The 25,671-nt window shown below is 40.2% G+C and overlaps 2 protein-coding genes across 4 annotated transcripts in view; both read left to right on the top strand.

The window, feature by feature from the left end:
* The first annotated feature begins 13 nt into the window (after positions 1-13).
* YIPF4 (Yip1 domain family member 4) lies at positions 14-14,573 on the top strand. The gene is made up of 6 exons (XM_084203579.1): positions 14-309; positions 3,833-3,986; positions 6,654-6,825; positions 8,961-9,038; positions 10,726-10,839; positions 12,012-14,573. Exons 1-6 carry the CDS (start codon positions 225-227, stop codon positions 12,147-12,149), a joined length of 741 nt encoding a protein of 246 aa, XP_084059705.1. The 5' UTR covers positions 14-224; the 3' UTR covers positions 12,150-14,573.
* Positions 14,574-16,296: 1,723 nt separating this feature from the next.
* The window catches only part of BIRC6 (baculoviral IAP repeat containing 6), a 175,574-nt gene continuing 166,199 nt past the window's right edge, over positions 16,297-25,671 (top strand). For all 3 annotated transcript variants that reach the window (XM_084202068.1, XM_084202069.1, XM_084202067.1), the window contains exon 1: positions 16,297-16,615. In XM_084202068.1, coding sequence (XP_084058194.1) covers positions 16,381-16,615 — 235 coding nt within the window. In that variant the 5' untranslated portion in view covers positions 16,297-16,380. The remainder of the gene's footprint in view (positions 16,616-25,671) is intronic.

Here is a 25,671-nt window from a genome sequence, read left to right as displayed (position 1 = left end):
GGACAGCGCCGGGATCCACTCAGCGCCGGAGCCCCGGCGGCCACTCCGGGCGCGCCTTGCGAGCAGCCAATGGCAGCGGCGGCGCCGCTTGTTGTCGCCCCGTGAGGCGGCTGCGCCCTGGGCTCGGTGCCGCCGCCGCCGCCGCAGGAGGGACCCGGGAGGCCCCAGGCCCCGGTACCCACTCGCCTCTCGCCGGCCCCGCAGCCCCCGCGGAGGGCGGGGAGATGCAGCCCCCGGGCGCTCAGCAGCCGCCGCTCTACGCGCCCAGCAGCGGGGACTTCACCTTCGTCTCCTCGGCGGACGCCGAAGGTGAGCGCGGGGCCGCGGGCAGGGCCGCGCTCGCTGTCCCGAGGCAAGGGCTCGGCCGGGCCCCGGGGGGAACGGGCCTTTCCCGGGCCGCAGAGACGGGACGGGCCTTCCCTGCCCTCCGTCCCGCCGCCCCCGCGGTTGGTGTCGTGGCTGGGGGCGGAGCGGGGTGGCCGAGGTGGCCGCTGCCCTGGGGCCGCTGCCGCGTCCGCGTCACGGGAGCAGCAGCAGCGTGGCAAAGGCGGCCGTGCCGCTCCGCTTCCAGCTGCTCTGAAAGCCGGAGCCGAGAGTGTCCCGGCTACGTGACATAACCGTGGCCGCTGTCACTGCCCGCTCCTCCGGCTCCCGAGTTGCTGGAAGCCCGCTTGTTGTCTTACCGAAGCTTGTATCGTATGTTCGCGTTTGCTGTAATGTGCCAGAGTGACTGCGCCGTGTCTCATTGCGGCGCAGTCATGAAGGAGAAAAGGAGGCCCTGTATGTAATTTAGGGGGTGAAGTGTGGCCTGCTGCCAAGCTGCTGCACAAACAGCAGTGGCGTGCCAGCGTGCCGTGAAGATGTGCCTTCAGACTTCAAAACTGAACCTACAGGAATCAACATCGTGCAAACTTACTTTGTTGGAGGATGATTTTTTGGTCTCTCCCCATTTAAATAACAAGGATTCTACTTTCGTGTATGTATTTAGTTACTCTTAAAATTGTGACTAGGGAATCATATAAATCCTTACTCATGTGTCCCACCCTGGAAAGGAATTGCTGAAGTGGAGAAATTACTGTGGAATATCTGTTCTTTAGTGAACTTACTGTCCTTCTGAAAAGAAATACAAGCCAACAGTGCTGTTCTACCTGTGGGAGTTTTTGTTGCTGAGGGGTTTTTATGCTGGGTAATTTTTCTTTGTTTTGGTTTTTCTTCTTCACCTTGGCCTGAAAAAGAATCCATGTACCTCTGAGCGGAAGCTCTCTGCTTCTTCTCTGGCAGTATTTGTTGGGCAATGCTGAACCCAATCTAGTAAAGCCACCTTTCTGGTAGGTTGTGTTGTGTGACCAGTGTAGTCTGGTCATACTTGGCTCTGTGTTTTTTATGAACACAAGCAAGATGTGATTTCCTCTTCAAGTGTAGTCCTGTCCTCGAAGCTCTGGATAGCCCTACCCTAGCAAAGAAAAAACATAAGCAAAATTAAGCATCTTGATATTTTAAAATTAAAATACTACACATTTTTACATGTTTCTCAAATCTCAATCTATATGAAAAAATAAAAATTAGCTGTACTGTTTCCTCATCTTATTTCTGTGGGAGCTGTATGGAAGAAAGCTGGAGAGATGTTCACAATTAGGTCACCAGACAGAGTAGAAAGAGCCCTCTGTTTGGGGTTTTGCCTCTTGTACTGCTATTTCAAAATTAAGCATCAAGACTGTTTTGAAAGCTGGTTTTCTACAATGCTTTGTTGAAATGAGGCATCTGAGAGACTTTGGGTTTGTTTCTGTTGTGTTCATCCTGAGACAGTAGCAATGAAGACACCCAGACTCTCACTAGGAACCATCAATGTCAGCAGTTCTTGGTGGATTTTCCAGTTGCCCTGCAGTTAAAAATCTCATTCAAAGCAGCCTGCAGAAGAGGAGGTGACCAATCCCTTTTCCCCTAGGTTTCTGCAGCTTTTGTCTTGCAAAACAGACTTAAGATCATGTTAATAGATTTTATAATTGAAAAGTGTGGTTGCAGGTATTCATTGACAGCTAAAAGGAGCCTTGGTAAATACAATTTGTGTAGGAGTTTCCATGCCTTGGGATGGATTGTTAGTGGTCCCTGAGAAAGGAGAAATGCATGGCTGGTTGGACTGCTGTATTGGCTTCTTTTGACAGCTGCATTTATGCACAGTAGCACTCCTTGCAAAAAAGTGTTATCTTGTAGAAGAAACAAATAACATTATATATATGTTGTTATTATAATATATATGTTTATATATATATATATGTTCATGTTATTAAGACAGTATATACAAAATATACTATATATTGTCTTAATAACATTAGGGTTCCCCAATCAAGAGAAAACTTCTGAGGCTTCAGCTTGATTAAGCCATTAAGATTTTTCTTTTTTCCTCCCTCTGTAAACAGCAGAGGAAGGCTTTGCTTGAGTCTGGTGAGAATGGTGTGTGCATGCTGGGACTGGGAGGAGCAAAGAGAAATTCCTGCTTTAAGTTACAGTGATCTTTACCAGGGTCCTGTGCAGATGGTGTTCCAAGAATCAAAGGAGTAGATCAGTAACTCTCACGATTATGAAATAGTTGAAAAGCATTTGTGGAGAAGCTTTAATATGAATGGCCTAGCAAGCTGGTCTGGGAAGGAGAATCCTGTTGAATTAATTGTGATACTGAATGATCAATGAACATCTGAGACATGTTGGCTGAAGACACGGAGATTCTGTTACTGTACAAATTTTGTTTCTATGACACTGTTATATTTCCAAAGTGAATGTTGCAAATGTAATCTACAAATGTGGCCTGATGTGCCTCTATGAGTGTTTCAGAAGTACTTGCTATAGTTAGGTGTTCTGGGAAATTTATGCTGAGGAACTTTAAAGTGTGAAAAAAACACAATGATAATAAAGCAAAAGATATTTTTTTACCTCTCAATATATTTATAGTAAGGTTGTACAAAATATTTACACATTTCTGTTTGGATTTTTCCTTCTTAGCAGATAATGGAAATCATTATTTACTAAAGGAGTAGTTACTCCCTTCTTGTGTATCTTTTTCTTTCATCAAGTTGCTTAATTTATTTTCCTATACTGTTTTTTATGTTCCATCTATATATAACTGAATAAAATGAGCAAAAAATTTAATATCTACTGGCAGTTTTGCCAAAACCAACCAGAACATAGAGAAATTACTCTTTGTTTTGCTTAGTACTGTGATAGAAAAAGATCATACTATATCAAAGTGAAGGTGTATAACTTCTTATTGTCTAGAGCCTAAGAATCTCTGATATTTTTTCTCTAACATTTTCAGCTGCATTGAAGGCAGGCTACAAATTAAAACATCTTCAAATATTTTCCTTTTATGAAAAATTTGATATAAAAGCAGAGAGTGGTTTTGGCTGAAACAATGCCACTATTAAAAAATGGGTGCCAAAAGAGGTAGAGTATGATCAGAAAAAAATTAGGAATAGTCCACAATTAATAGCATGGTGAGACTCTTATTAGCGTCCTCCTTTTGTGCTTAATGATAAAGCACAAATGGAAGCCTTTCTGTTGTACCACAGCTCTGTGTCATAAAACAAGAGTCCCACCTAAAAGCTAAAACCTGGTATTTGAGACCTAACCCAACATGGTTACTATTGCAGTAAAACCACCAGTACACTTTCAAATTATGTATCTGTGAAAGTATAACTTTATTTTATAACTTTGACTGGTTTATGGTCATGACCAACACATGTAGCTTCATATGTTTGTTTGTCTTCCAGTACTTTTTAAATCAAATGGCTTTTGGCAAGACATAAAAAGGTCTATATTTTTCTCCCTTTTTCTTTAGATCTTAGTGGTTCCATAACAACTCCAGATGTTAAGCTGAATCTTGGAGGAGAATTCATCAAAGAATCTACTGCAACTACATTCCTAAGACAGAGAGGATATGGCTGGCTTCTGGAAGTGGAAGATGATGACCCAGAAGATAACAAGCCACTCTTGTATGTTTTAATTATTTCTGGGTATCTATCTTTATTAGCTGTGTAGGGAAAAGAAGCAGCTTGTATTTTCTGACTGTCCCACAGCCTTGTGCTGTGACTAAAATTCTGCTTGACAAGTTACTTGACTAATGAGTGTTTTCTGGTGCAAGAATGAAAACATTGTTTCTCATTATGGATTTTAATCTCCATAAGTATAAAGCCTATATTATAAAGCCTCTAAAGCCTTTTCTGCTTTTAACTGTTGATCTTGTACTGATTTTTTTAAAAGGAGACTGTATTCTTTGTATCTTTTGCATTCATGTTTCTGGATATTGTGAAAGAATCAAAGACTAAGACAACCCCGTGGGAAGACTCCTGTTAAGTAAATCTCAGTTCTGTCAGTTATTCTGAAGCAAAAGCACTGTGAATTGCAGTTGTTACAGTAGGGATGTTAAAACCAAGGTAGCACAAACTTTATGATCTTTGATGCTGCCTTTTACTATAAAGCTTGATTAAAAGGGTAGTGGTGCTGAAGGACGATAATGTCCTTAAAACTGGAAGTCTCACATCCATTGTTCTGTTCATAGAAACCTGGCTGGCTGAAGAAAGTTTGTATCTTAAGGTTATTACATTGTGAGTCAGGCAGCCTGATCCTTGTTCTCCACCTAAGCAACTTCATTCTCATTGTCTCTGTTTTCCTGTGAATTAAACATAATGATCCTTTAAAAAATTGGAGTGAGACAGAGTACTCTATAGGGCTCAGATGAGAGTGTTGGGAGACAACAGATGTCTGGAGAGCTTAATAATGACAGTGCTCCTTGAAAACTGGCTTAAATTAAAGTGGGCAGAAGTAGGTCCTTGTGTAAATGTCTGTTTTGTGAACATCTAACTTTTAATTAAGAAACAAACTTGTGTAGTGAGGTTACAACATAGGAATTCTGACTTGAGTGTAATTTTGTTGTTTTGATTGTTCCCAAAAACGTGTCATAATGAATTCTTGCAATCTGAATCCTATTAAGGATTGAAAGAACAGCAGCCTGCTAAGGGAAGTTCACCAACACAGGACTACAGTGCAAATGTTTTGTTCAATAAAGTGCGATAAATTTTTTTTACACTCTCATTGGGCAGCCTTACTCCAGACACTTATTTCCTGATACAGCTGCCATCACTTTCAGGTGAAGTAGCTGTCAGCTTCATGCAAAAGATAATTCACATGAGAAGCTGTCAGAAGACCTAGACAATGAAAAATAATTATTTCCATGTGCCAAATATTTGTATTACACAGTCTACAAAGTATAGGTCTGCTACGTCCTTTTTAGATAAATGGTGGCAAATAGATGCTTCTAGTCCGTTCCTTAGATTCAGGGATGGTTAAAGAACAATTATTGTTACTTAGTCACCAGTTAGTAATACCACTTATAAAGTAACTTTAGTAATAGTAATCCAAAAATTGCCTTGAGAGACTGAATTAACAGTATTTAATTTTTTTTTTTTTTAATAGAATTTGTGGTGAATCACATCTTTGCATTTTTTTCTCACATCAGTTTTTCTGAAGAAAAAGCCAAAAAAAAAAAAAAGCCTTGGACAAAACCTTCATAAATGGACACTAGGATATAATTCTGCATTTTTCTTCACTATGTTCTTAAATGCAGAGCAGTATATCTGCTGGAAGTCTCTTGCAACTCTTCAGAGTTCCTCAGTCATGACTGAGGTTCTGCTCAGTAAGAAGTGGGAATTGCCCATTACTTGGGAAGTGTGATTCCTTCCCCATTAGGCTAGTACATGGCAGGGCAGCATGTACCAGCTAAGAGTCCAGGGCAGAAGGGTCTTCTGGCCAATTTGTATCTGCTTGCAGAGAGTTTGTAACAGGCAGAGAAGGCAAGAGAGGAGGGCAAGATCTGTTGATACATGTTGCAGCTAGTTCAAGTGACTTCTATTTATTTTACCCATAGTGGACACAAGCCAGAAATTAAACAACGGGCATAAATTGGTCTGTTGAAAACTACTGTTCTTGAAGGAAGCTAAATTCCATTTTCTTTTAAAAAATTAATTTTACGTGATATATTTGGAATGGTTTAAGATTAGTGAATGTAATGGTGTTCTTTCTTGCAGAATTTGAAATAAAATATTTTCATAGTAAGTGTGCTCTTGGCAAACTGCTTGGCATAGGAATATACAGACATTTTTTATGCGTGCATGTCTTTGACTTGTGGTTACAATGACACAAATGTGTCACATGTCCTAATGTGTCCAAAAAAAACCCCTCCTATCTTAATGCAGACTCTCAGGGTATCACAGAATCATAGAATGGTTTGGGTTGGAAGCAACCTTAAAGATCACCCAGTGCCAGCCCCCCTGTCTTGGGCAGAGACACCTTTTGCCAGTCCAGGTTACTCAGAGCCCCATCCAGCCTGGTCTGGGTATGCTGTGTGTTTTCTGTTGTCAGTCATGTAATTTGTTTTTAAGTAATTAAATAAATCTGTGTCCCACCAGTTACTGAATGCAGCATGAAGTTATGGTGTTGCTTTACTGTGGATAAACTGTTCCTTTGCTAGTCGTGGCTTCAGAAAGCCTTGTGGCTGACAGGAGACTTGCTCTATAAATCTACTGTTTTCCCCTGTACTTTTTTTTTTAGTTTTATTTCATTACTGTGGTGTATAGTAATGCTCACTTGCTTTGCAATTTCAGGGAAGAACTTGACATTGATCTGAAGGATATTTACTACAAAATTCGATGTGTGTTGATGCCTATGCCATCTCTTGGGTTCAATAGGCAGGTAGTGAGAGACAATCCAGACTTTTGGGGTCCTCTGGCAGTTGTCCTCTTCTTCTCAATGATTTCATTATATGGACAATTTAAGGTAGGTATAAATCTTCTGAAAAAGAAATCTGAACTAAATTTGGGGATGTCATTGCTAAGCAATTTGCATTCTTACGTAGGTAGAAAGTCTTTTTTTCACATACTAATGTGGGGCATTTCAAGTGCTGTTTCTCAAGTTAATATGTAGAAAGACAGCAGTTAGGAATGTATTAAATAGCCCACGGGTAAGTTAATCATGATGAAATGTCAGGTTTGTTTTTATACAGTAAAACAAAGGAACAATGTATTTTCTAGAGGAACCAGATTGATACTAATGGGTTTATAGTCATATTAGTGAATCTTCCAATTTTAATTGTGACCTTTTGTTAACTTGCTTTTTATGACTAAAAAATGTTAGCGAAAAGCTTTTCTTTGGATGGCATGAATTCTAATTTCCTGACAAATAAAGCTGCTATATGGCTGCTGTAATCTGGTGTATTTAATCTTCATTAGTGATGTTTGTCTTTTGCCCTCCCTGCTCAGTTACAATCAAATAACTTTCCTCTGGTCAATAGACTTTTCCATAATTCCTTTTGAACTCCAGGGTGAATAGCTACTCAGAGGCATTGTGCATATGTAATTGTCATAAACACTGTTAGCTTTTTTTCTTTATGTTCTGATTAAAATAAAGAAGTGTTATCATTTATAGTAACAATTTGTATGTAAGCCTAGGTGCTCCTGCATTGGAAATCTTGATGACTAAATGTGTGGTTACAGTTGTTATAAATGTGACCAAGTATGGCAATAAGCTGTATGTAAACCAGCAGAATGTGCTTATGCAAGGATTCTTATGAATGGTAGGATAAAATCATTCCCTTTGAGACCTCTGGCTTCCATATGGCATACCAAATGCTGACTAAGAAATCACTTTCAGTATCTTGTCTCTATGAGGCTTGAAGTGAATAGACTAAACCACTTTATTGTTCAAGTCTTCTGGGTGGACCACTCACCTGTCTCCTTGACAAAGCAAGGACCATTCCTTGACTCTGTGCAGATGAACCACCTCCTGCAGTCTGTGTACCTCCCGTACAGGAGCACTGGGTCTAATGTTCCTTAGGAGCAGTGGGTTTACCATATGGATGTAGGAGTGCTGTATATGTATGAGGAGGAAAAGCTAGCAGCCAGCAACAGGATGACTGACAGCAGCTGGACTAGGTGAACCTAAAGGTTAGCTGGAGAGAGATGAGCACTTCTGCTCTAAGACTTTAAACCGGTCCTCTTCTTAGTCAGTGGAGGAAAACAGGAAATAAAAAGAGGCTATGTGCTATTTTCACAAATAGAATAATGCCACTTATATTGTTTGTAGTGTTGCTGTGATTTTTATCTGGTTTTTCCTATTTCATTCTTCTGGAAATGTTGAACTTTTAATTAAGCAAAGTATTGAACTGAGTACTGACTTAATTTTTTTTTCAGTCATTGTATGTTTGGAAATACAAAGACTGAACTTAGACAATTGTTTCCTTCTAAAAAGTTGTTTCAGAAAGGAGAGCTTTACTTCTAGTCCTCCCAGTGGCTCAACACCAAAACCAGCTAAGTTAATTTGAAGGATCTTTTAAGCCAGACAATGATTTTAGGATTTCTTCTGTAGTTTAAGAGCAGAACTATGAAAGAAGCAAGAAAAAATAACTACTGATTTGGTCCCAGGAATCTGAAGCTCTTTATTAAATTATCATCATCATCAAGTTCCAATGAGAATTAAAGTCCTATGTCTTCTGAGCATTCTCAGTTTGGGTAAAGGATAAAGTGGCATCTTTATAAGTGAAAGAAGGAGAATTCCAACTCCTTGTATTGGTTCAGCTGACTTTTAAAAACTGTCTGAGCCCATATTTTGTAATAGGTGGGATATGAAGACATTTAGGGTAGTTTTAACTCCCTATTCCTGTTACAATACTTACAGAATATACTGGACTTGCATTCTGTGTACACCAAATTTACCATTAATGTGATTCTGTAAATGTAGCTTCTGAACTTCATTTGCTAATTATACTGTGATACTAAATACTGTTCTTGCCATAATTCAGAATTCAGTTTTGCATAATAAAATCCTTGACTGCAGTGAAAGCGATTTTGGAAATGCATTTTCCTTTTTCACAATGACAATTACTCATATAAATTACTTGTTCTTTCTCTCTCAAGGTTGTTTCTTGGATTATAACTATTTGGATATTTGGATCCTTGACAATATTTTTACTAGCCAGAGTTCTTGGAGGAGAAGTAAGTACTTGTATGTGTAAAGGATGTAGAGGGAGGTAATGTAAAGTCTTTTGATGATGTTTTTCAGCTATATTTGGGTTTTCATAGTGCTTGTTTTTGGATCTTGTAGCCAGCTAAGAATGGATGCAGGTGCTAAGTGTAAAGTCAACATTTCAGGTTTTCAGTCTCCAAAATGAAGTCTGAAATACAGAGATCATCAACTAATCTCTTGGTGCAGTGGATGGTGTGCTTGCTTCCAGATAAACAAGAATCCCAGGAATTCTAGCAGCTTCCTGTGATCCAGAACTGAAGTCCATTCTTGAGGGAGAAATTCTTTCAAATTTTTGGTCACTTGACTAAATGGAAACTTTTTTTTTTTTTTAATGGGGGGCTAACAGCAGTTGGATGTCCTTGTGTGTAAAGCACCTGCCAGTGTTTGTTTTCATCCCTGGCCTGATGCAGTTCAAACCCATCAAAGTGTGAAAGCCAGGGCATGTTTCTCAACTGCAAAGCCAACTGGAGTTGTGGCCTGCATCCCTTCCTCCAGCTGCTTGCACCAGCAGGTTGGAATAGTGCTTGAGCTGTTTACAAATTGACTTTCAATTCAGGTGTAAACAACAAAATATTACTTAGAGCAAGGCCCACTGACAGCTGCAGTGGAACAGTCAGGAGGATAAAATTTCTTAAAATGGATCTGCAGCATAAAATGCATTGAACTGTGATGTGAAGAGCTAAATATTCAGTGATGCTTTATTTTTATACTTTTACTATGGATATTGCATTAATGATGCACCAGTATTGCAGAGGTCCTATGTTGTTTAATTTTTTTTTTATTTTTCTTTTAATCATAATTGCTAGAGTCTTTTTTTGTGAATGCTGTTTTGAAAGAAAAAAATTTTTATAAATGTGATTACATGGTATTTCTGCATTTCAGTACAATCCAGAGGCCCTTAAATCAATCTGCTTGTGGCTTAAAAATGGGAAATTATCAGATGTATAAACTGGAGAAAAAGTATAGGTTTGCAGATCTTGTCATTATCCACAAGAAGGATCATCATCAACAAGAAAATGCTTACAAGATGCCACTACAAGATTTAACTTTTCCTGTTAAATCCAAGAAGCCTAGCTGTGCACAGGATCATTTCAGACCATAGTAGGGGAAAATCATACATTTCCTTCTGAAACTAAAAGTAGTCATGGAAGTACTTGGAAAAACTCTGTTCTAGATAGTCTCAATAAATTGAATCTGGAAATCAGAATTCTGTGCCTTACAGGGATCAAGTTTTAACTCTTTTGCTGGCACCAAAAACATTCATGTGTTTTATGTATTTATTTATGTATAATGGATATGAGTATGTTAATGCAGAAAATTATGTCTTTGCTGCTTTTGACAACCAGGACTACAGCTGGTCCTTGAGAGATTTGTTGCAGTTTTATGCTTCTGGGTATCATATGGAAATGCTTCCTTTGAAAGTGATCGTTTAGTTTTTTGGAACCAAAAAAAAAAAAAAAAAAAAGATAACATATTTCTAATTTTAGGGTTTAGTTTGCAAAACCAATTTTTATACTAGCAAGCCTCCTTCAGCTGAAATTTCATGAGTATAACACATTATAATCATTATTCATAGTGTTATAACAAGAACAAATTGTATTTGGTGACAGAGATTGAGTACTGCAAAGCTTATTTTTATGTGCTTGAAAATTTCAGGTTGCTTATGGCCAAGTTCTGGGTGTAATAGGATATTCCCTACTTCCCCTCATTGTCATAGCACCTGTACTTTTGGTGGTTGGATCATTTGAAGTTGTTTCTACCCTAATAAAAGTAAGTTCATATAATGTATTGAGAATTTAATTATTTTTAAGTCACTTTCTTAACACTTCAAGTAATCCGCTCAGGGAAACATAATGATGTGTCAAAAATTTCAGAACTACAAAGTGAGCTCTGTGATCCTTTTGGTTAGCATGGTGGAAAGTGAATGAGGTTTTAAATGCTCCATTTGAGTGCTTGGGAATATACAGGGCTGTTGCTATAACAACACCTGTTGTTACTAGAGTAGCTTGTATTAAAGTATTTTGCTCTGCTCTAATGGCTGCATTACAAAAAAGATGGGATTCTCATTTTGAGAAGAGAATTCATAATTAAACCTCAGAATGAAGAATCTGAAAATAAGCTCTCCCTTCTCCCATCATCCAGATTATTTTTAGTCACTGCAGCATGAATACGATGTTAGTCATTGTTCTGAGACCTCCCCATAGTGGTAGCAGTACAAAGCTCTCCATACCCTTTACAGGGAAGGTAAGGATTGTTCTGATTTAGAGGGGGAGAATGTAAGCCACAAAGAATAACCTGCCTGATACCCCCTGCTGCTGGACACCTTTTATGGAACCAGAAACATTCCCTCAGTGATCCCAGAACAACATAGCGCTCTTGAACACTTCCAGTACTTCTTAAAACCCTTTAAGGTAGCCTGTGAAGTTACTGCTGAGTCTGGGAAGGTTAACTGATAAAATTCTGTTACGAGCAAAGCTGTACACTTTCTGGAGGTTTGTTCTGTTGATTTCATCATTTCTGTCCCTTTAGCTTGCTGGCAAGCAGTATAATTTAAGTACAACTAGAATTATGATAAGAAACAAAATTGCTTTATTTGAGATTTGATAATCTGTGATTACGGATAAATAATAGTCAGAATGTAAATCATTAACTTGCCAGTTTACTAATAAACAACTTCAAAGTAAATATATGTTCATAAAACCTCTGTTACCTGATTACTACTAACAGCCTTATGTTAACTTCAGGGTGAATCTCTGCACGCTTCTTATCTTTGCACCACTAGTATGAAAATGTATTACAAGCCTCGAATGACCAAAATTTCTTGGGCTGTGACAAGCACTACTGTAACTGGCTCTGTGTTGTACTGAGAGAAGTGCTTTTTACTGTGGTATTTGGAGAGACTTTATGTGGTGTCAGCTAAGACTGTTCATCTTCTTTTTCAGTTGTTTGGAGTCTTCTGGGCTGCATACAGTGCTGCATCATTACTAGTGGGAGAAGAATTCAAGACCAAGAAACCCCTTCTAATTTATCCAATCTTTTTATTATACATTTATTTTCTGTCCTTGTATACTGGGGTGTGATCTAGTGTAAGATGTGGCCAGAAACCATATTTCAGTCACTTACAGACTGATAATGTGTAAGATTAAGAAGGCTGGAGATAATACAAGTGACTGTTTTGTATGCAGTTGTCGAGATGTTTTAAGATGGAAGAGCATATTTGTGTATATTATTTAATGAAGCAATTGTAGCTATATAGATTTGTATCAAAGTTCTAGGTTTGTTTAAGACTCTTCAGATTTTAATGAACAAAATAAAAGAACCTTGTGTTTTATAACAAAGCGTAGCAAAACTGCAGCTCAATACCTGTGCCAAAAGCACTGGGACCAGATTACTATATTCAAGAATTAAAAATGAGAAGTTAACTGTTAACAATCTCAAAGTGCAATTTTTCCTTTAAGCTTAAACACAGCTGGCTTTTTTTGGCACAGCAAACTCTGTAGATAATATATATTTATGAAACAGTCCTGATTGTTCACAGAATAGTCTGTATAATCAAGACAAAAAGATACTACTTTTAATTTAGTGCCTCAATTACTGTGATTTGGCTGTTGAGTTTTTATAAATTCCAATTTGTTTTCAAAACATGTATATACTGTGTATTTTGTATCTATGGCTTGTGTGTACCGTAAATACTCCTTGGTTAAGGATGTATATTGGGTTTTTAAAAATTGAAGATACAAGTATTTGAAGTTTTCATTTACTATCTCTGACCAAAGGAGCAAGATACTTACTGTGTGACATAATTAATTAAAGTGCATATTTAGAGAATCAAATTATTTTACTTAAAAGTATAAATTTACAGAGAAATGGGTGAACACCTTTCTCAACTCTAGTGCTGGCCTAATGTTGGAGAAAAAAAAGATGATCTATCAAATTTGTGTGGTCTTTAAACAATGTTATTTTATGATGACAAAATAAAAATATTGCTTCCCTAACTATGTTTTACAACATCTTGCTCTGTTTTGCTTTTAATAGCATGGTATTTAACATGCATCCTTTTTTTTTTTTTTTTTTTTTTTTTTTTGCCAATACTATTAATCCCTTGTAAAGAGAAATAAAGATTTGGAAGGCCAGATTCTCCCTCCACTAAACAAGGCAGAGTTACAGCCTTAGTAACAGTTAGAGTCTTGCTAATTTTGACTCTCCAAGGATTATGTAATAATGTGATGACATGTTAAATATTTCCTGTGTACTGTGTTGATTGCTTATATAATGGTCCTTATGGTAATATTTCTTCACAAGGGAAGTCCACTGAAGTTCACTTTGTATGGTACTAACGTAGGCATTTGCAATCTTCAGGATTTAGTATCAACAAATAGCTCTGAAGGTTTGGGGGTTTTTTTTCTGACAACAGGAAAAAAGCATTTCCCATTCTCCCCCCCCCCACCATCCTTTTTTTAAATGCTACAATAAAAATCAGCCATGACAAGGTAATAGCAAGGGCTGTCTTGGATCCATGATGGACGTATTTCCATATCAGAACTGTAGTTTTTCAGCTTTTTAGACTGTAACTAGCCAGGTTGGTAACTTATTTTTACCAGTCATTACTGATGCAAAATACATAATTAAATTCCAGCTCTCCCACAAACCTTTAGCTTACTCAGTCTGCTTTCCTGGCTGATTCTTGTGTTGGTTTTAAACAAAACCACTTAAAGTTAGTGCTGGACATAAAATGTAGTGTAATACTTGAGCTTGTAATATATAAAAAGAGAAAAATTGGTAGAGTGATTGACTTTTCACCTGATTCTTGATTTCTGAATAAGTTGTAATGGAATTAATGCAAACTTGTCCTAAATCAATTTATATCAGCAGCAGCTAGTTTCTTACCTACAAGTGTTTTGAGAGCATTCATACCACATTCTAAAAAAAAAAAAAAAAAAAAAGGAAGTTACAGTGTATTAAAAAAAAGCATATTAGCTTTGGAATCTTGCATGATAATCTGGTTTTACCTCCTTTTTCATCACCTCTATTTCTTTTTTTAACAGGAATATCCAACTGTTATTGTAAGACTGCACCCAGCCCCCTGTGAATGCATTTAACTTCTGTCCCCACAAAGGTGAAGGGCAAGAACACATTTAGGTTATTAGGCTGTCAGACAGCTTTAAGCATAGTTCCTCTTTGCATAGTTGTTCATGAGGTGTTCTGTGCATCTGAATTGACTATGAATAAGGATGCAAGAATGTTCTATTAAATCTCTAAATACCACCCTTTCCAGAAATGTTCTGTGAAATGTATGGTTGGAATTTTAACTGGTCCCTTCCACAGACTTGGCACATGTGTAATATGCAATGTAGATAATGCACTTAACATAGTACATATTTTGTACCCAATTGCAGATTTGCACCTTTTAATCTTGGTATCTTTAGGGTCACTTTTTGCATATATTGTGCAAGAAACATACAAACAGCTCTCAAATTATTCTGATAGTTTGTAATAACTTTGCATTCAACAAACTCATATTTTTAGATGAGGTATGTGTGTAAATACAAGATGTATTTTATAAAAATTTTGAATTAAACTTGTTTACAGAATCTATGAAGCTCATTTATATTTACTGACTTAATACTGAATAATTAATATTGATGAATTAGGACACATCTATGTTCCTGTGCATGCCACCAACATATTGATGCTATATACCAATACCTTTGAGGCTATAAATGAGTTTTTGTGATAATCAACATACTACTTCAGTGTGTCAAAAATAGAAACTTAGAGCACATCCATCTAGCAAAAAAATTGCCTTTCTAAGATGCGACACCTCATTTTGGGGTGGTGACATGGGTATCACACCTTGGTGAGACATACCTTTTGAATGATCTCTAGAGAGCAGCTAGACATGTACATCTTGTTTCCTCTCCTACTCATCAGACATACTCTGCTGTTTATCAGAAAAATTTTACTTACTCGAAAAGTAGATTAAATCAATTGTTGAGACAACGTTCAAGTTGAGATCTGCTGTATTTTTATCATTATCCTTACTGGTGTTTAATGTTTTGCTTGAAGTACTACAGCAAGCTTAAAAGCTGCTCATTTTGTTCTCAGGACAATTTTGATTAGCCTGGTGGCACACATACCCATGTGGGTTTGGTTTGGTTTCCTTATTTTTTCTTCACGCACTGTATTTCTTTAAAAATGTCCGCGCTAGAGCAGCCTGTGCTAATTGGGGTCCTTTTAATAAAAATATTCCATAGAAAACTTTGTATTTGAAAATTAGCTTTAAGACGAAAAAATAGCCTAAAAGTAGCCTAAAAGCTTTGTGTAACACGTCACTTCGGTCAAATAAAGCCTATGGCAGATAAAGCAACGTTGTACAGGTAGGCTGAGCTATACAAACGGAATTAGTGTTTTAGTGGGTGAAAAGGGAAAATCTCAACAAAATACAAAATATTTTATTAAGCTCAAGTAATTTTTGAAGCCCTGCTCCAGAGCAGAATGCTCTCGTGGGTGCAATGGCTCCTGCCCCCCCCGCCCCGGGGCCAGGGACACCCTTTCCAAGGGCAGCGTGCCGTCCAGGGGGCAGAGGCATTGTGCCTTTGTCACTCCATGCCAGCGCTAAGGCCACTGACACCGGGGCTCTCTGGCACACTCGGGGTCAAAAACACAACCGGTGTGGGAGCCGGGCTATGAAACGCAAATCCCCGCTCCGCTTTCCCCGAGGCGGGGGGCGGCGAACGCTCTCGCCCGTTTACGACCCAAGTTTTGTCCGAAGCAGTAATGACACGGCAGCGGCGAGGGCGGGGATGGCCGCCGCGGGTGGGGATCGCCCCGGGGCGGGATGGCCGCCGCGGGTGGGGGCTGCCGCGGGTGGGGATCGCCCCGGGGCAGGATGGCCGGGATGGCCGCCGCGGGTGGGGGCTGTCGCGGGGGGTGGGGAGCGCCCCGGGGCGGGATGGCCGGGATGGCCGCCGCGGGTGGGAATCGCCCCGGGGCGGGATCGCCGCCTCGGGCCGGGATCGCCCCGGGCCTGGAGCACCGCGGGGGCGGAGCTAGCGGGGAGTGGGCCGTGGTGGCGCGCATGCGCAGCTCCGCCCCCGTCCCGCCCCTCGCGGAGCGGCCCCCTCGCCCCCGCCGGGCCGCAGCCGCTCGGTTCCGCATCCGGCGCGGCTGTGTCACTTCCCGCTCACGCGGGCGCTCTCCCTTTCCCCCTCTCCCCGGACCCGGATGGTGACTGGCGGCGGCGGCTCCAGGGACTGTCAGTGAGCGGCTCTCCGCGGGCCTCTTGTCCTGAGGGCGGCGGCGGCCGCGAAGATGGCTGCGGCGGCCTCCTGCTCCTCGGCGGCGGCGGCGGCGGGGCCCGGTCCCGGTCCGGGCTCCTGCGAGTGGCTGCTGCTGCGGGACGGCTGCCTGCGCTGCGACGCCGACGGGCTCTGCAGCCTGTGCTACCACCCGGCGCTCAACGCCATCCTGGCCGTGACCGCGCGCGGCGCCATCAAAGTCATCGACGGCACCTCGGGGGCCACGCTGCAGGCGTCGGCGCTCGGCGGTGAGCGGGGAGCGGGGCCGCCGCCGAACAGGTGTCGCGGCGGGTCGGGGCAGCCTCGGGAAGGAGCGGCCCGGCTCGGCTCGGGCCCTGCGTGCCGGAGGATCCCGCCGGCCTATTGTCACCCCTTTTTCTTTTTCTGGCCTGAAGGGCCTCCCTGCCCAGGGAGGTGGTGGAGTCGCCGTCCCTGGAGATGTTTAAAGAGAGAGTGGATGCGGCACTCAGTGCCGTGGTCTAGTTGACGTGGTGGTGTTTGGTCGTAGGCTGGATTCGTTGAATCTCAGAAGTCTTTTCCAACCAGAGCCTCTGGTTCTGTGTTCCTACTCTTTGGGGCAGAGATGCTCATGTAAACAGCGCCGAGGCGTTTTATTTCTGTAAAACAAATTGGCATGGTTACTGAAAGATTAAATAGGGATGGAAGGCTGTGATGTATAGGGTTGTATTTTTTGATTTTGCTTTTGCAGGCGTTGTTGTGGATCCTGTAACGTTGAACCTTCCAAAGATTAGAAGCAGCACGTTAGGCAGGACCGGTATAGTTCTAATTCTTATTGATACGTGATACTGAAATTATTTTTTGAGCCTTATTCTGCTTTTTAAAGGAGGCTTACTGCTTAAATGTGTCATTTGTCCTATGGCTTAAAACCACTTAAGGTCAGAATGCTTCATGAAGTAGTTTGATGATATGTTTTTGTATGTGTTTGAATAGTTCTTTAGGCTGCTGACTCTCTTGACTGTCTCTGGTGGTAGTAACCATATCCCTGCTATTATCTTCAGGAGGCATGTCTGTGTACTGGTTTTGTAGAGGCTTAGGCTGTAGCATCTCCGTAACTATAAAGCAAATTTATTTGTTGACCGTTAGTATTTTTGCACTGTTAATAAACTAGCTCTGTAGAAAAAGATCCAAATGCCATTAACAGCTTTTGTTCTTTGTTCATTAATGGCTTTTAAACTGTGGCACTTGTCAGAATATTGGCAGTGGGTGGTTGGTAGGGCTATTTGTCTCCTTGTGGGTCCAGCAATTGGAATAGAAAGATAGAGTTCTTACCAGTTGTGTACCTCCATGTTCGGGTTCTCCTTACAGTTGCATATTGCCAATAAGATGTTGCTTTGCTGAGTGGTGGTGGTGAAAGGTTGTTTGCTGGCTGAACGTGGTACAGTAATGCCAAGAACTGCATGGGAATGCCATCGCCTGGGCAATATGTACACTTTCACCTTGAAAACCAGTAACTGTATTGCAAATGTCAGACTGAAGAGAACAGGACAAAAATTGCTGATTTCCTTTCATAGCTCAAAGTTGGTACATTGTATGTAAAGGTTGAGCATTTGGGGCACTTGAAAAAAAAAAAAGTTTTGCGGAATTATTAAGAAGGTGCCAACTACTTTTGTTGTCAGTTGCTTGCATGGAGAATGAGGGTCTCTTGTGGTGTTTCCTGCATTGTTCATATTCAGATCACTCTGCTTCTATAATTCCCTTCTACCATGCTGTCTCCTAAAGTGCTTTTTTTATTAATAACTTTGCTTCTTTTCTTCAAGCTCTTGCAGGAATTTTAAAATTGCTTTTAAGTTGTGGATGAAGAGGGCATAAATAGAGGGCTTAATTTGTAATTGGCTGTCTGTGTAGGAGATGTTTAATTCTCAGATACAGAAAAGGAAGTGATCTGTAAATCAAAGTGATTCTACAATTTGCTGTGATAGAATCCTTGCAAAGGATTTGACTCAGTATTCAAAATGCTAATGGAAATTCTCCCTGAAATAGTAACTATTTGAAAATAACATATTGCTTTGCTTCTGTTACGTACGTTCAATCATGTATACTTCCTTTAGTGTCAGTCTTCTCTGTGACAGCATGGCTGTAAAAGATGGGTTCTACTCCTCCTCACATAAAGCAACAGAATTGCTTGCAATCTACCCAAATTTTATCTATGCAGTAGAGCTGATGATTTTATTAATGGGGAAAAAAAAGGTGACCTTTAGTTTGAAGAAACTTTAGATGAATTTTCTTATAGATTCAGACTGGCATGATGGTCAAAAATCCAGTGCATCTCAGCAGTTGGTGTCTGTTGTGGCTATTAGCAATCCTGTTCACTCTTTTTCTCTCTCTCTTCCTTCTGTCTTTGGGAAGAGGAGGAGGGAATTTAGCTGCTCTCTGATGTCTGCCTGCACTGTACAGTGTGAGCTCTTTTAATGTAGGATAGTAGTAGCTGGACACTCAGACCTGTAGACCAACTCTGTCTGTGCTCCCTCCCCTGCCATAAATGACAGGTCAAAGGATATTGTTGCTTCAGGGACTTCTGGTACTATAACTAAAAATAGAGTCTCTAGGAATTAAAACTGGTTCTCCTGGGAGACTGCTTGTCCTCCTTGGTAATTGAGGCTGCAGGTCTTCTGCCTTGCCAAAAGATTTATGTTGGACAGAAATGCTGTTGCTTGTTACCCAAAGGAAAACAAAATGTAGCGGGCCTCTTTCTAGAAAGCAGAGCAAGGAAAAGATTCTTCTATCAGTGCAGGATAGGGGAGGAAAAGAAACTCCACCAAGCCTCAGTGTGTTTTGTATTTGCAGTCACAGTTCACTGCGGAAATATATATTAAGCTTTGAGCTCATTCTCTGTGAAAAGATTGAACCTGTGGAATGCTGAATGTGGTAGAGCAGTGGAGGCTGCCTTCGTTAGAACAGAAATGCAGATTGCTCTTTGGTGTGTAAAAGAGCAAGGCAAAAGATTCACAGTCAGAAGACAGTTCAGTTCTAGATGGGCTCCAGACATTAGGATGTGGTCTGTGTGCTTTGGTTGCTCATGTGAACTTCATTGATCTAATGTATGTGGTGATCCAAGGACTGTTCTTCTGAGCCCAGCCTGTAGGAATTCAGTGTGGATTGTTAGACCATGCTGAATCTTCAGCAGCTCTGTCTCTTGAAAGTGTGAAATCATCTTTAATCTGTTTCCAGCACGAGCCCTGTAGGCCTGTTCCAGAGGACCAGGTGATCATTTGCAACAGCCCAGAGCGTGGTAGTGCATAGAAATAGGGGGAAAATCAGCTACCACTAACGTTAAGCTCTGTCTTACCTGGTCATGAGGTTGTCCTTTTTTTTCTGTCAAGACTGTTGCATGCACACTGTGCATTTCAGAGAATCAGACTGGAAGTGCAAGGACAATTCTTGTGATTTCTGGATGTTCTGCATTTCTGTTTATTCGCTTGTAGTGGTTAGTCAGGACTCGTTTTGCATCTGTCACGCAAATCTATCAAGTACTTTATTTTCCCTCTTAGACATTTAAATATTTCTGTGGTTTCAGTTTCAAGTTGAACACTGGTAGCCAAAAAAGTATAAATGAGGAATGTTCAAATACAGCACTAAAGATGAGCCTTTTCCTCTGCCTCAGAAGAAGCAAACCAAAACAGCAAGACAAAACCCCCTGAAGAATCTAAACAAACTTCCAGATGAGTCTTGAGTGACTCTCCTAGTGTTCATAGAGGTGTTCAATTTATCAGTCCCTTCTATTTACAAATAAAGTAGGAAAACTGCCTGAACTGGAAGAGTGCTGTAACTCCCAGAGAAGCTTGGGCAGGATTAAAATAAGAGACTAAAATGTACCATCAGAAGGACAGTAACCATCTTGAATGTTCCAGTAGGTATTTCTAGATTAATTTGATGTAGCAGTAATTTCAGAGCGTTGCTTGCTAAAATGCACAGTGTTTTGTAGCTAAGGCCTTCTAAATTACTCTAGAGGCCCTAACAGGAATCAAAATATAGACTTCTGAATCTATACAGGGAAGGATCTGTTCATGGTACACATATACCAGTGTAGGGGTGTATGTACCGTGTAGGGGAAACAAAGCTTTTGCCTTATCAGAGGCCCTCAAGGACTCTTCCTTCATCAGAAGAATTTAGAAGTAAATAGATCTCAGCCCAGGAGGCTCAACTGTGCCAACAAGTTCAACTCCATTGCCTGTCAGAGTTCCCTTTTGGGAAGTCTTGTTTTTCTTCAGCTGTCTAAATTATGGTGCCTTGGTAATCTCTTAAGAGATATCCAGATCTGTTTCTTTTCCATGTGATGCAGAAGGTAAAACAAGAGGAAAAGATTCTCTTTTCCTACTTGGAAGTCATAGAGGGAATTTACTCTTACAATAATATTTAGGGAGAAACTGTTGGGATGCTCTGTCATCGAATTCTACACTTGATTTATTTGAAGATACCATCAACAGTTTCAACTGTTTGTAGCTCACTGTTAAAACTGCTCAAGTTCTCCTTCATTCCTCGAAATGTTGGCTAGTTTCTTCCATCTTTTTGTTTCTTGTATTCTTTTGTTCCATTATGAAACAAAGATAATGATAATTATAATAATGAAACCCCTTGGTCTTAATACAGAATTTCTCATAATATAGGGAATGTTGTCAAATCTAGTGATGTGCTACAGCCTACCTTGTATTTGAGCATACTTGGGTGACTGCTAATCTGGATGAAATGCTTTTTAAAGAGATCATTTCATTTATTTATGTGGTCTTAAGATCATTCATGACATGCCTTAAGCATTTGAGAAAACAGGATAGAAGAACTGTTAGATTTGAGTTCAGTGTTTTATACTAGCAAAGGATGTAGACTGCTGTGAGTTTCATTTGTCTGCTAGCTTAATCAGTGTGTCAGATATCCCTTCTTACTTACCAAGCATCTTGCCAAACTGTCAAAATGCTGTTAATTGATATTTCCAGGCTCTGTTGAAGCACATCTGGATTATCTTCTGCAGAAGCAAGAACAGAGTAAAATTAGAGATCTTTCCATATCACATAGCTTTAAAAGGATGTTTGCATGTCCATGTTTCATGCAAGGATTCAGAAGTTGTAACAGGCAGCAGTGCAGGCATATGTTACGTTGCCAGGCATGATCAGACAACATTTTTTCATTTTATTGACAGATCATTCATATCTGGATTGATGGATTCATGGCTGTCACTGCAACAGCAGTGCAGTATTATTAAAGGTTGCAAAATGCTTTAGTGTCAGATAATCAGAAAATTCCTAGATCTCTGCAAATGGACTTTGAAAAAGGTCTTCTGCAGGAAGACAAATCCTGAAATGCTTCTTAGTGACCTGAGGAGGAAACACTGTGCTGAGATTTGTGTCAGGTATTTGAACTTTGACTACCTGCCCTAATTGTCTCACAGGTAGCTAAGGCATTTTTCTTTGATATAAAGGTTTCTCAGGGAAAAAACTTTCACCTCAGTGCTGATTATTGTCCAACTTTGATCAAGACATCTTTTAATATGCCTATATGATAAACTCTTCAGCTCAGCTCCCAGTGATGTTGTAAACTGTGTTGTGTAAGATGTAGAAATATATCCTTGGCAGAAATATATCCTGACAGATAACTGATAGTTGAAGTCCAGAGCATTATGGAAAAAAGCAGGTGTATCTCTGTTGGACTTGAAGTAATGAAAACATGGGCTTTTACTCATTGCCCAGTCCACTCATCTTTCAAAGCCTGATCTTTTAGTATTCTGAACATGCTGGGGATCAGTGGTTTGAATCTAACACACTCTCTTGTCCTATAGTTGGCCCTTTCTGGCAGCCCACCACAGTGTTAGCTGGCTCAGTCGAACCACTTTCTGAGTCTTTAGTTACATTGTTTATAACTATGTTTTTATGGTTGCTGTTGCACTGGTATCCATAACTTAAGTGAAACAGAACATCTAAAACTTTATAAGATAGAGTGTAAGAAAAATCTGTCCTATGTGAAGATTCACCTTAATTCTTTTTTAATAATGATTAGGTCTGATTTTTTGGTTTTGGGTTTTCTTTCCAAGTTACTTTCAAATCCCGAAACAAAGCTGTCCATCCTTGCTTTTACAAGCATTCTTTAATTTTCCCTGAACACTATGATATATTTCAAAAATGTTTCTTAGGCTGCCTTGAAGATGGAGATGAGGCTTGCAATCATGTGGAGTCATGAGCAACTTTTTCGTGTATCAGACTGTCCCAGGTCATATTGTGAGATAGCTTTTTGCATGTTGTCTATTCCAGTGGGATCAGTAACTTCTCACAATTTTTTAAAAATTTGTAAGTAAAAGATTTACACATGGGTTAGTCATTTTCCTGATCGTTCTTAAGTGATGCCGCAGTATTGTTTTCTGCCGTTAGAAAGCTCTCCTTTAAATAGTTAATGCTTTCTTAATTGCACTGACTGCTTGCAGTCACCAGGTGAGTGCTTGTCACTGAGTAGAAGTTTCAAGAAAGAGCAGCTATTGGCCAGAGTTGTCTCATTTGTGAAATACAGATGAATACTAACACTTGCAAGTCCTTTGCCACCTTGTCTTTGGGAAGAGTATCAGGATTTGTTAAGGACCCAGTGTACACTGCTAGTGAAAAGGTAGGCAGGAACACTGCAGAACATTTAATTTGAAGATTCCTGTGCCTGTTGGGGGAAGAGCACTCCACAGATAAGGATGATAGTCAGTAAACATTGTGCATAACAAAAGTTTAGAAGTGTTAAATTATGGAAATAATAACTTATCTGTCATATCAGTATAAACATCATTATGTTTTAAACATTTCTTGAGCTATTTGCTAGGGCCATTCAGTGTGTACTGATAACTTTTTAATATGTAGCTTAAGAGGGAATTTTCTTAAGTTGTCTTGAAAATTGATAGTGTTAATGAAAACATATCCAATGACAAGTGCTGGTTAATGAAGGCTTGCATAGCATACAGTCTGTCAGCAGTTCTTCAGTCCCCTGTACAGTCTGGGGAGGGAAATCTGTTTGATCCACTGCACTTCCCTGATTTGGCTGAGCATGAAGCACTCAGGATCTCATTGTTGTATTTGACAGCTGTAGGAGAACAGTTTGGTAAACTCTTGTTTACTAGGCAGTGGGATACAATGATTCGTGAAAAACTCCATATTGAAAGGAAGAGCTGGGAGGGTGAAGGGTGGCACTGAGAATTATGATGGAGTTCCTGAATGACAGTGGGGAAAGGGTTAGGGAAGTAGGAAGCTGGGAAGATGGCACTGAAGACTGGAAATATAGTGTTTAATTGGAGAATAAGTAGGCAGTGTGGTTAATGTGGAGAAATAGTGGGGTAGACTTGGCTGACCTGTCTTCTGCGGGATCCTAGATTTAAGTTGTGATGTAAATGTAGCACTGCTTGTTAAACTTTTTTTGGTAGTGCATTTTTCCTGATCAGTTTTCTATAGCTTTGGTGAGTCAGAAGTCACAAGACCACCAACAAATAATCTCAGGTTCCCTCCCCATGCCATAATGGGAAAGGAAAAGTCCTTATTCTGAATCTGTGGAGGACCTGGCTTCCCAATACCTACAGAAGGCACCTGGCAAGGCCAGACTTAGGGTCTTTTCTGAATGCCCCTCTTCAGTGACAGAACTCAGGTTTAAACTTACATGATCACCACGTTCAAATATTATGTTAAAATAGGTGTTTTGAATGTACAAGGCCTTTTAATTTTGCTGGCTTCTCTGAAGAGCTTGAAAAGGCATCCTAAAGGATAGTTTCACTTTAAATATAACTTAAATGTGCACAAATCTAGTCTGTTCTCCTTCAGCTTCCCTGTGTAGAAGTAGTTACTAGGAGAATATGAGAATGCATTTAAAAAACTTGAAATACTCATAAGAATTTAGTGGCGTTGTAGCCTGGTGTACTGGGGTCTGAACTAATTCATAATGTCAGAAGGAGATACTGTGCTAGGAATATGAAATACCAGCTAAATGCTCAGTTATTACTGTATAAACAAATGCTAGAGAAGTTGTCAAGAACTCATCTGATTATATGTCCTTTTTCAATGGCTGTATATGTGCTGTATTTCCATCTCAAAAAGAGTGTGACAGAACTAGAAAATTAAGGTGTAGAATGGTTTATATACGTGAAACAAATGGTTTATATATGTGAAACAGTATTCAGTCTGAAAAAAGATGATAGGGATGATTTGGAATGAGGAGTTGAGATAGTGAGAGCATGTGAAAAATGAAAATTGGGAGTTGATTATTCAAGTACAGGAGCTTAGGGCATCAAAAGAAGAAACTATGAGAAATAGTAAAATGTGGAGCTCCTGGCTGCAGGGCATTGTGGATGCTGATTGTTTGTGGAATTACAATGGTGTTGGACAAAGTGGTAGAGGAAAAGCCTGTCTAAGGTCATTGTAATAATCAAAATCCCTTTTGGGTCAGGAGGTCCCTAAGCACAAACTGGCTCAGGCTGAGAGTGTTCCAGGAAAGAACCATTGTGTAGATTACCTTTCCTAAATTCGCCCCTAACCTCTTGGTTTAGACGCTGTCTTGGGCAAAATATGGGGTTATGAGCGTTTTCCTCTGATCCACTATGCCTGCTTCTCTGGTCAGTACAGTTTTTTTAAAGTAATGTCCAGAAGAAAAAGGTAGTAACTTAACAGTCTAAAACAGCTTTTGATCTACTGCTGCAGTAGTGGAAGACTGCTGTTAGATTTTCTGCTAAACCTCTTTGTCTGCAGACTAAACAAGCCCAGTTATCTTAGTCTTTCCCCGAGTGTTGTATTCTCCAGCTCTCTAACTTCTTAGTACCCCCTTCATGGGACTGGCACACATGTGCTGATATCTCAGATGGAGGAGCAAAGATGGAACTGATATTCTAGATGTGGGCTTATTGCTGCTCAGAGGAAACTGGTCTTTTCCTGTGGTCCTCTCTATGGTAACAGTTTGTTGCTGAGAGGATGCACTGCTGCCTCTTGTTCAGCCTGTCCATCAGGATCCCCAAGTTCTTTCTGTTGGATTGCCACCCAGACAATTGGTCCCCAGCTTCTCTTGATGTATGGGGTTATATCCCATTCTGGGTGTAAGACATTGTATTTGTCGTCGCTCAACATCAGGAGGTTTGTGTCAAGCTATTCTTCTGTCTGACATCCTTGTAAAAGGCAGCCCTGCCATTTAATGCATCAGTTGCCCTCAGTCATCTCCCATTGGTGTCATCCACAGTCTAAATAAAGGTGCAGTATGTCCCACCATCCAAGCCATTGATGAAGGCAGTGAACCATATATCAGGCTTTGTCAAATGCCACTCATAACTGGGTAGGTGTTGTATCCTTAA

The sequence above is a fragment of the Fringilla coelebs genome (assembly GCF_963513975.1).
Source record: "Fringilla coelebs genome assembly, chromosome: 3".
Taxonomy (NCBI): Eukaryota; Metazoa; Chordata; class Aves; order Passeriformes; family Fringillidae; genus Fringilla; species Fringilla coelebs.
Note: the sequence above shows the minus strand (reverse complement) of the source record. Positions and strands in the feature narration are given on the sequence as shown.

What these genes read in the sequence shown, in the direction of transcription:
- YIPF4 (XM_084203579.1), top strand. Translation starts at nt 225, where the DNA reads ATGCAGCCCCCGGGCGCTCAGCAGCCGCCGCTCTACGCGCCCAGCAGC. An exon ending in CTCCTCGGCGGACGCCGAAG is followed by an intron (nt 310 to 3,832) that starts GTGAGCGCGGGG and finishes CTTTTTCTTTAG; the next exon opens with ATCTTAGTGGTTCCATAACA. An exon ending in CATTATATGGACAATTTAAG is followed by an intron (nt 6,826 to 8,960) that starts GTAGGTATAAAT and finishes TTCTCTCTCAAG; the next exon opens with GTTGTTTCTTGGATTATAAC.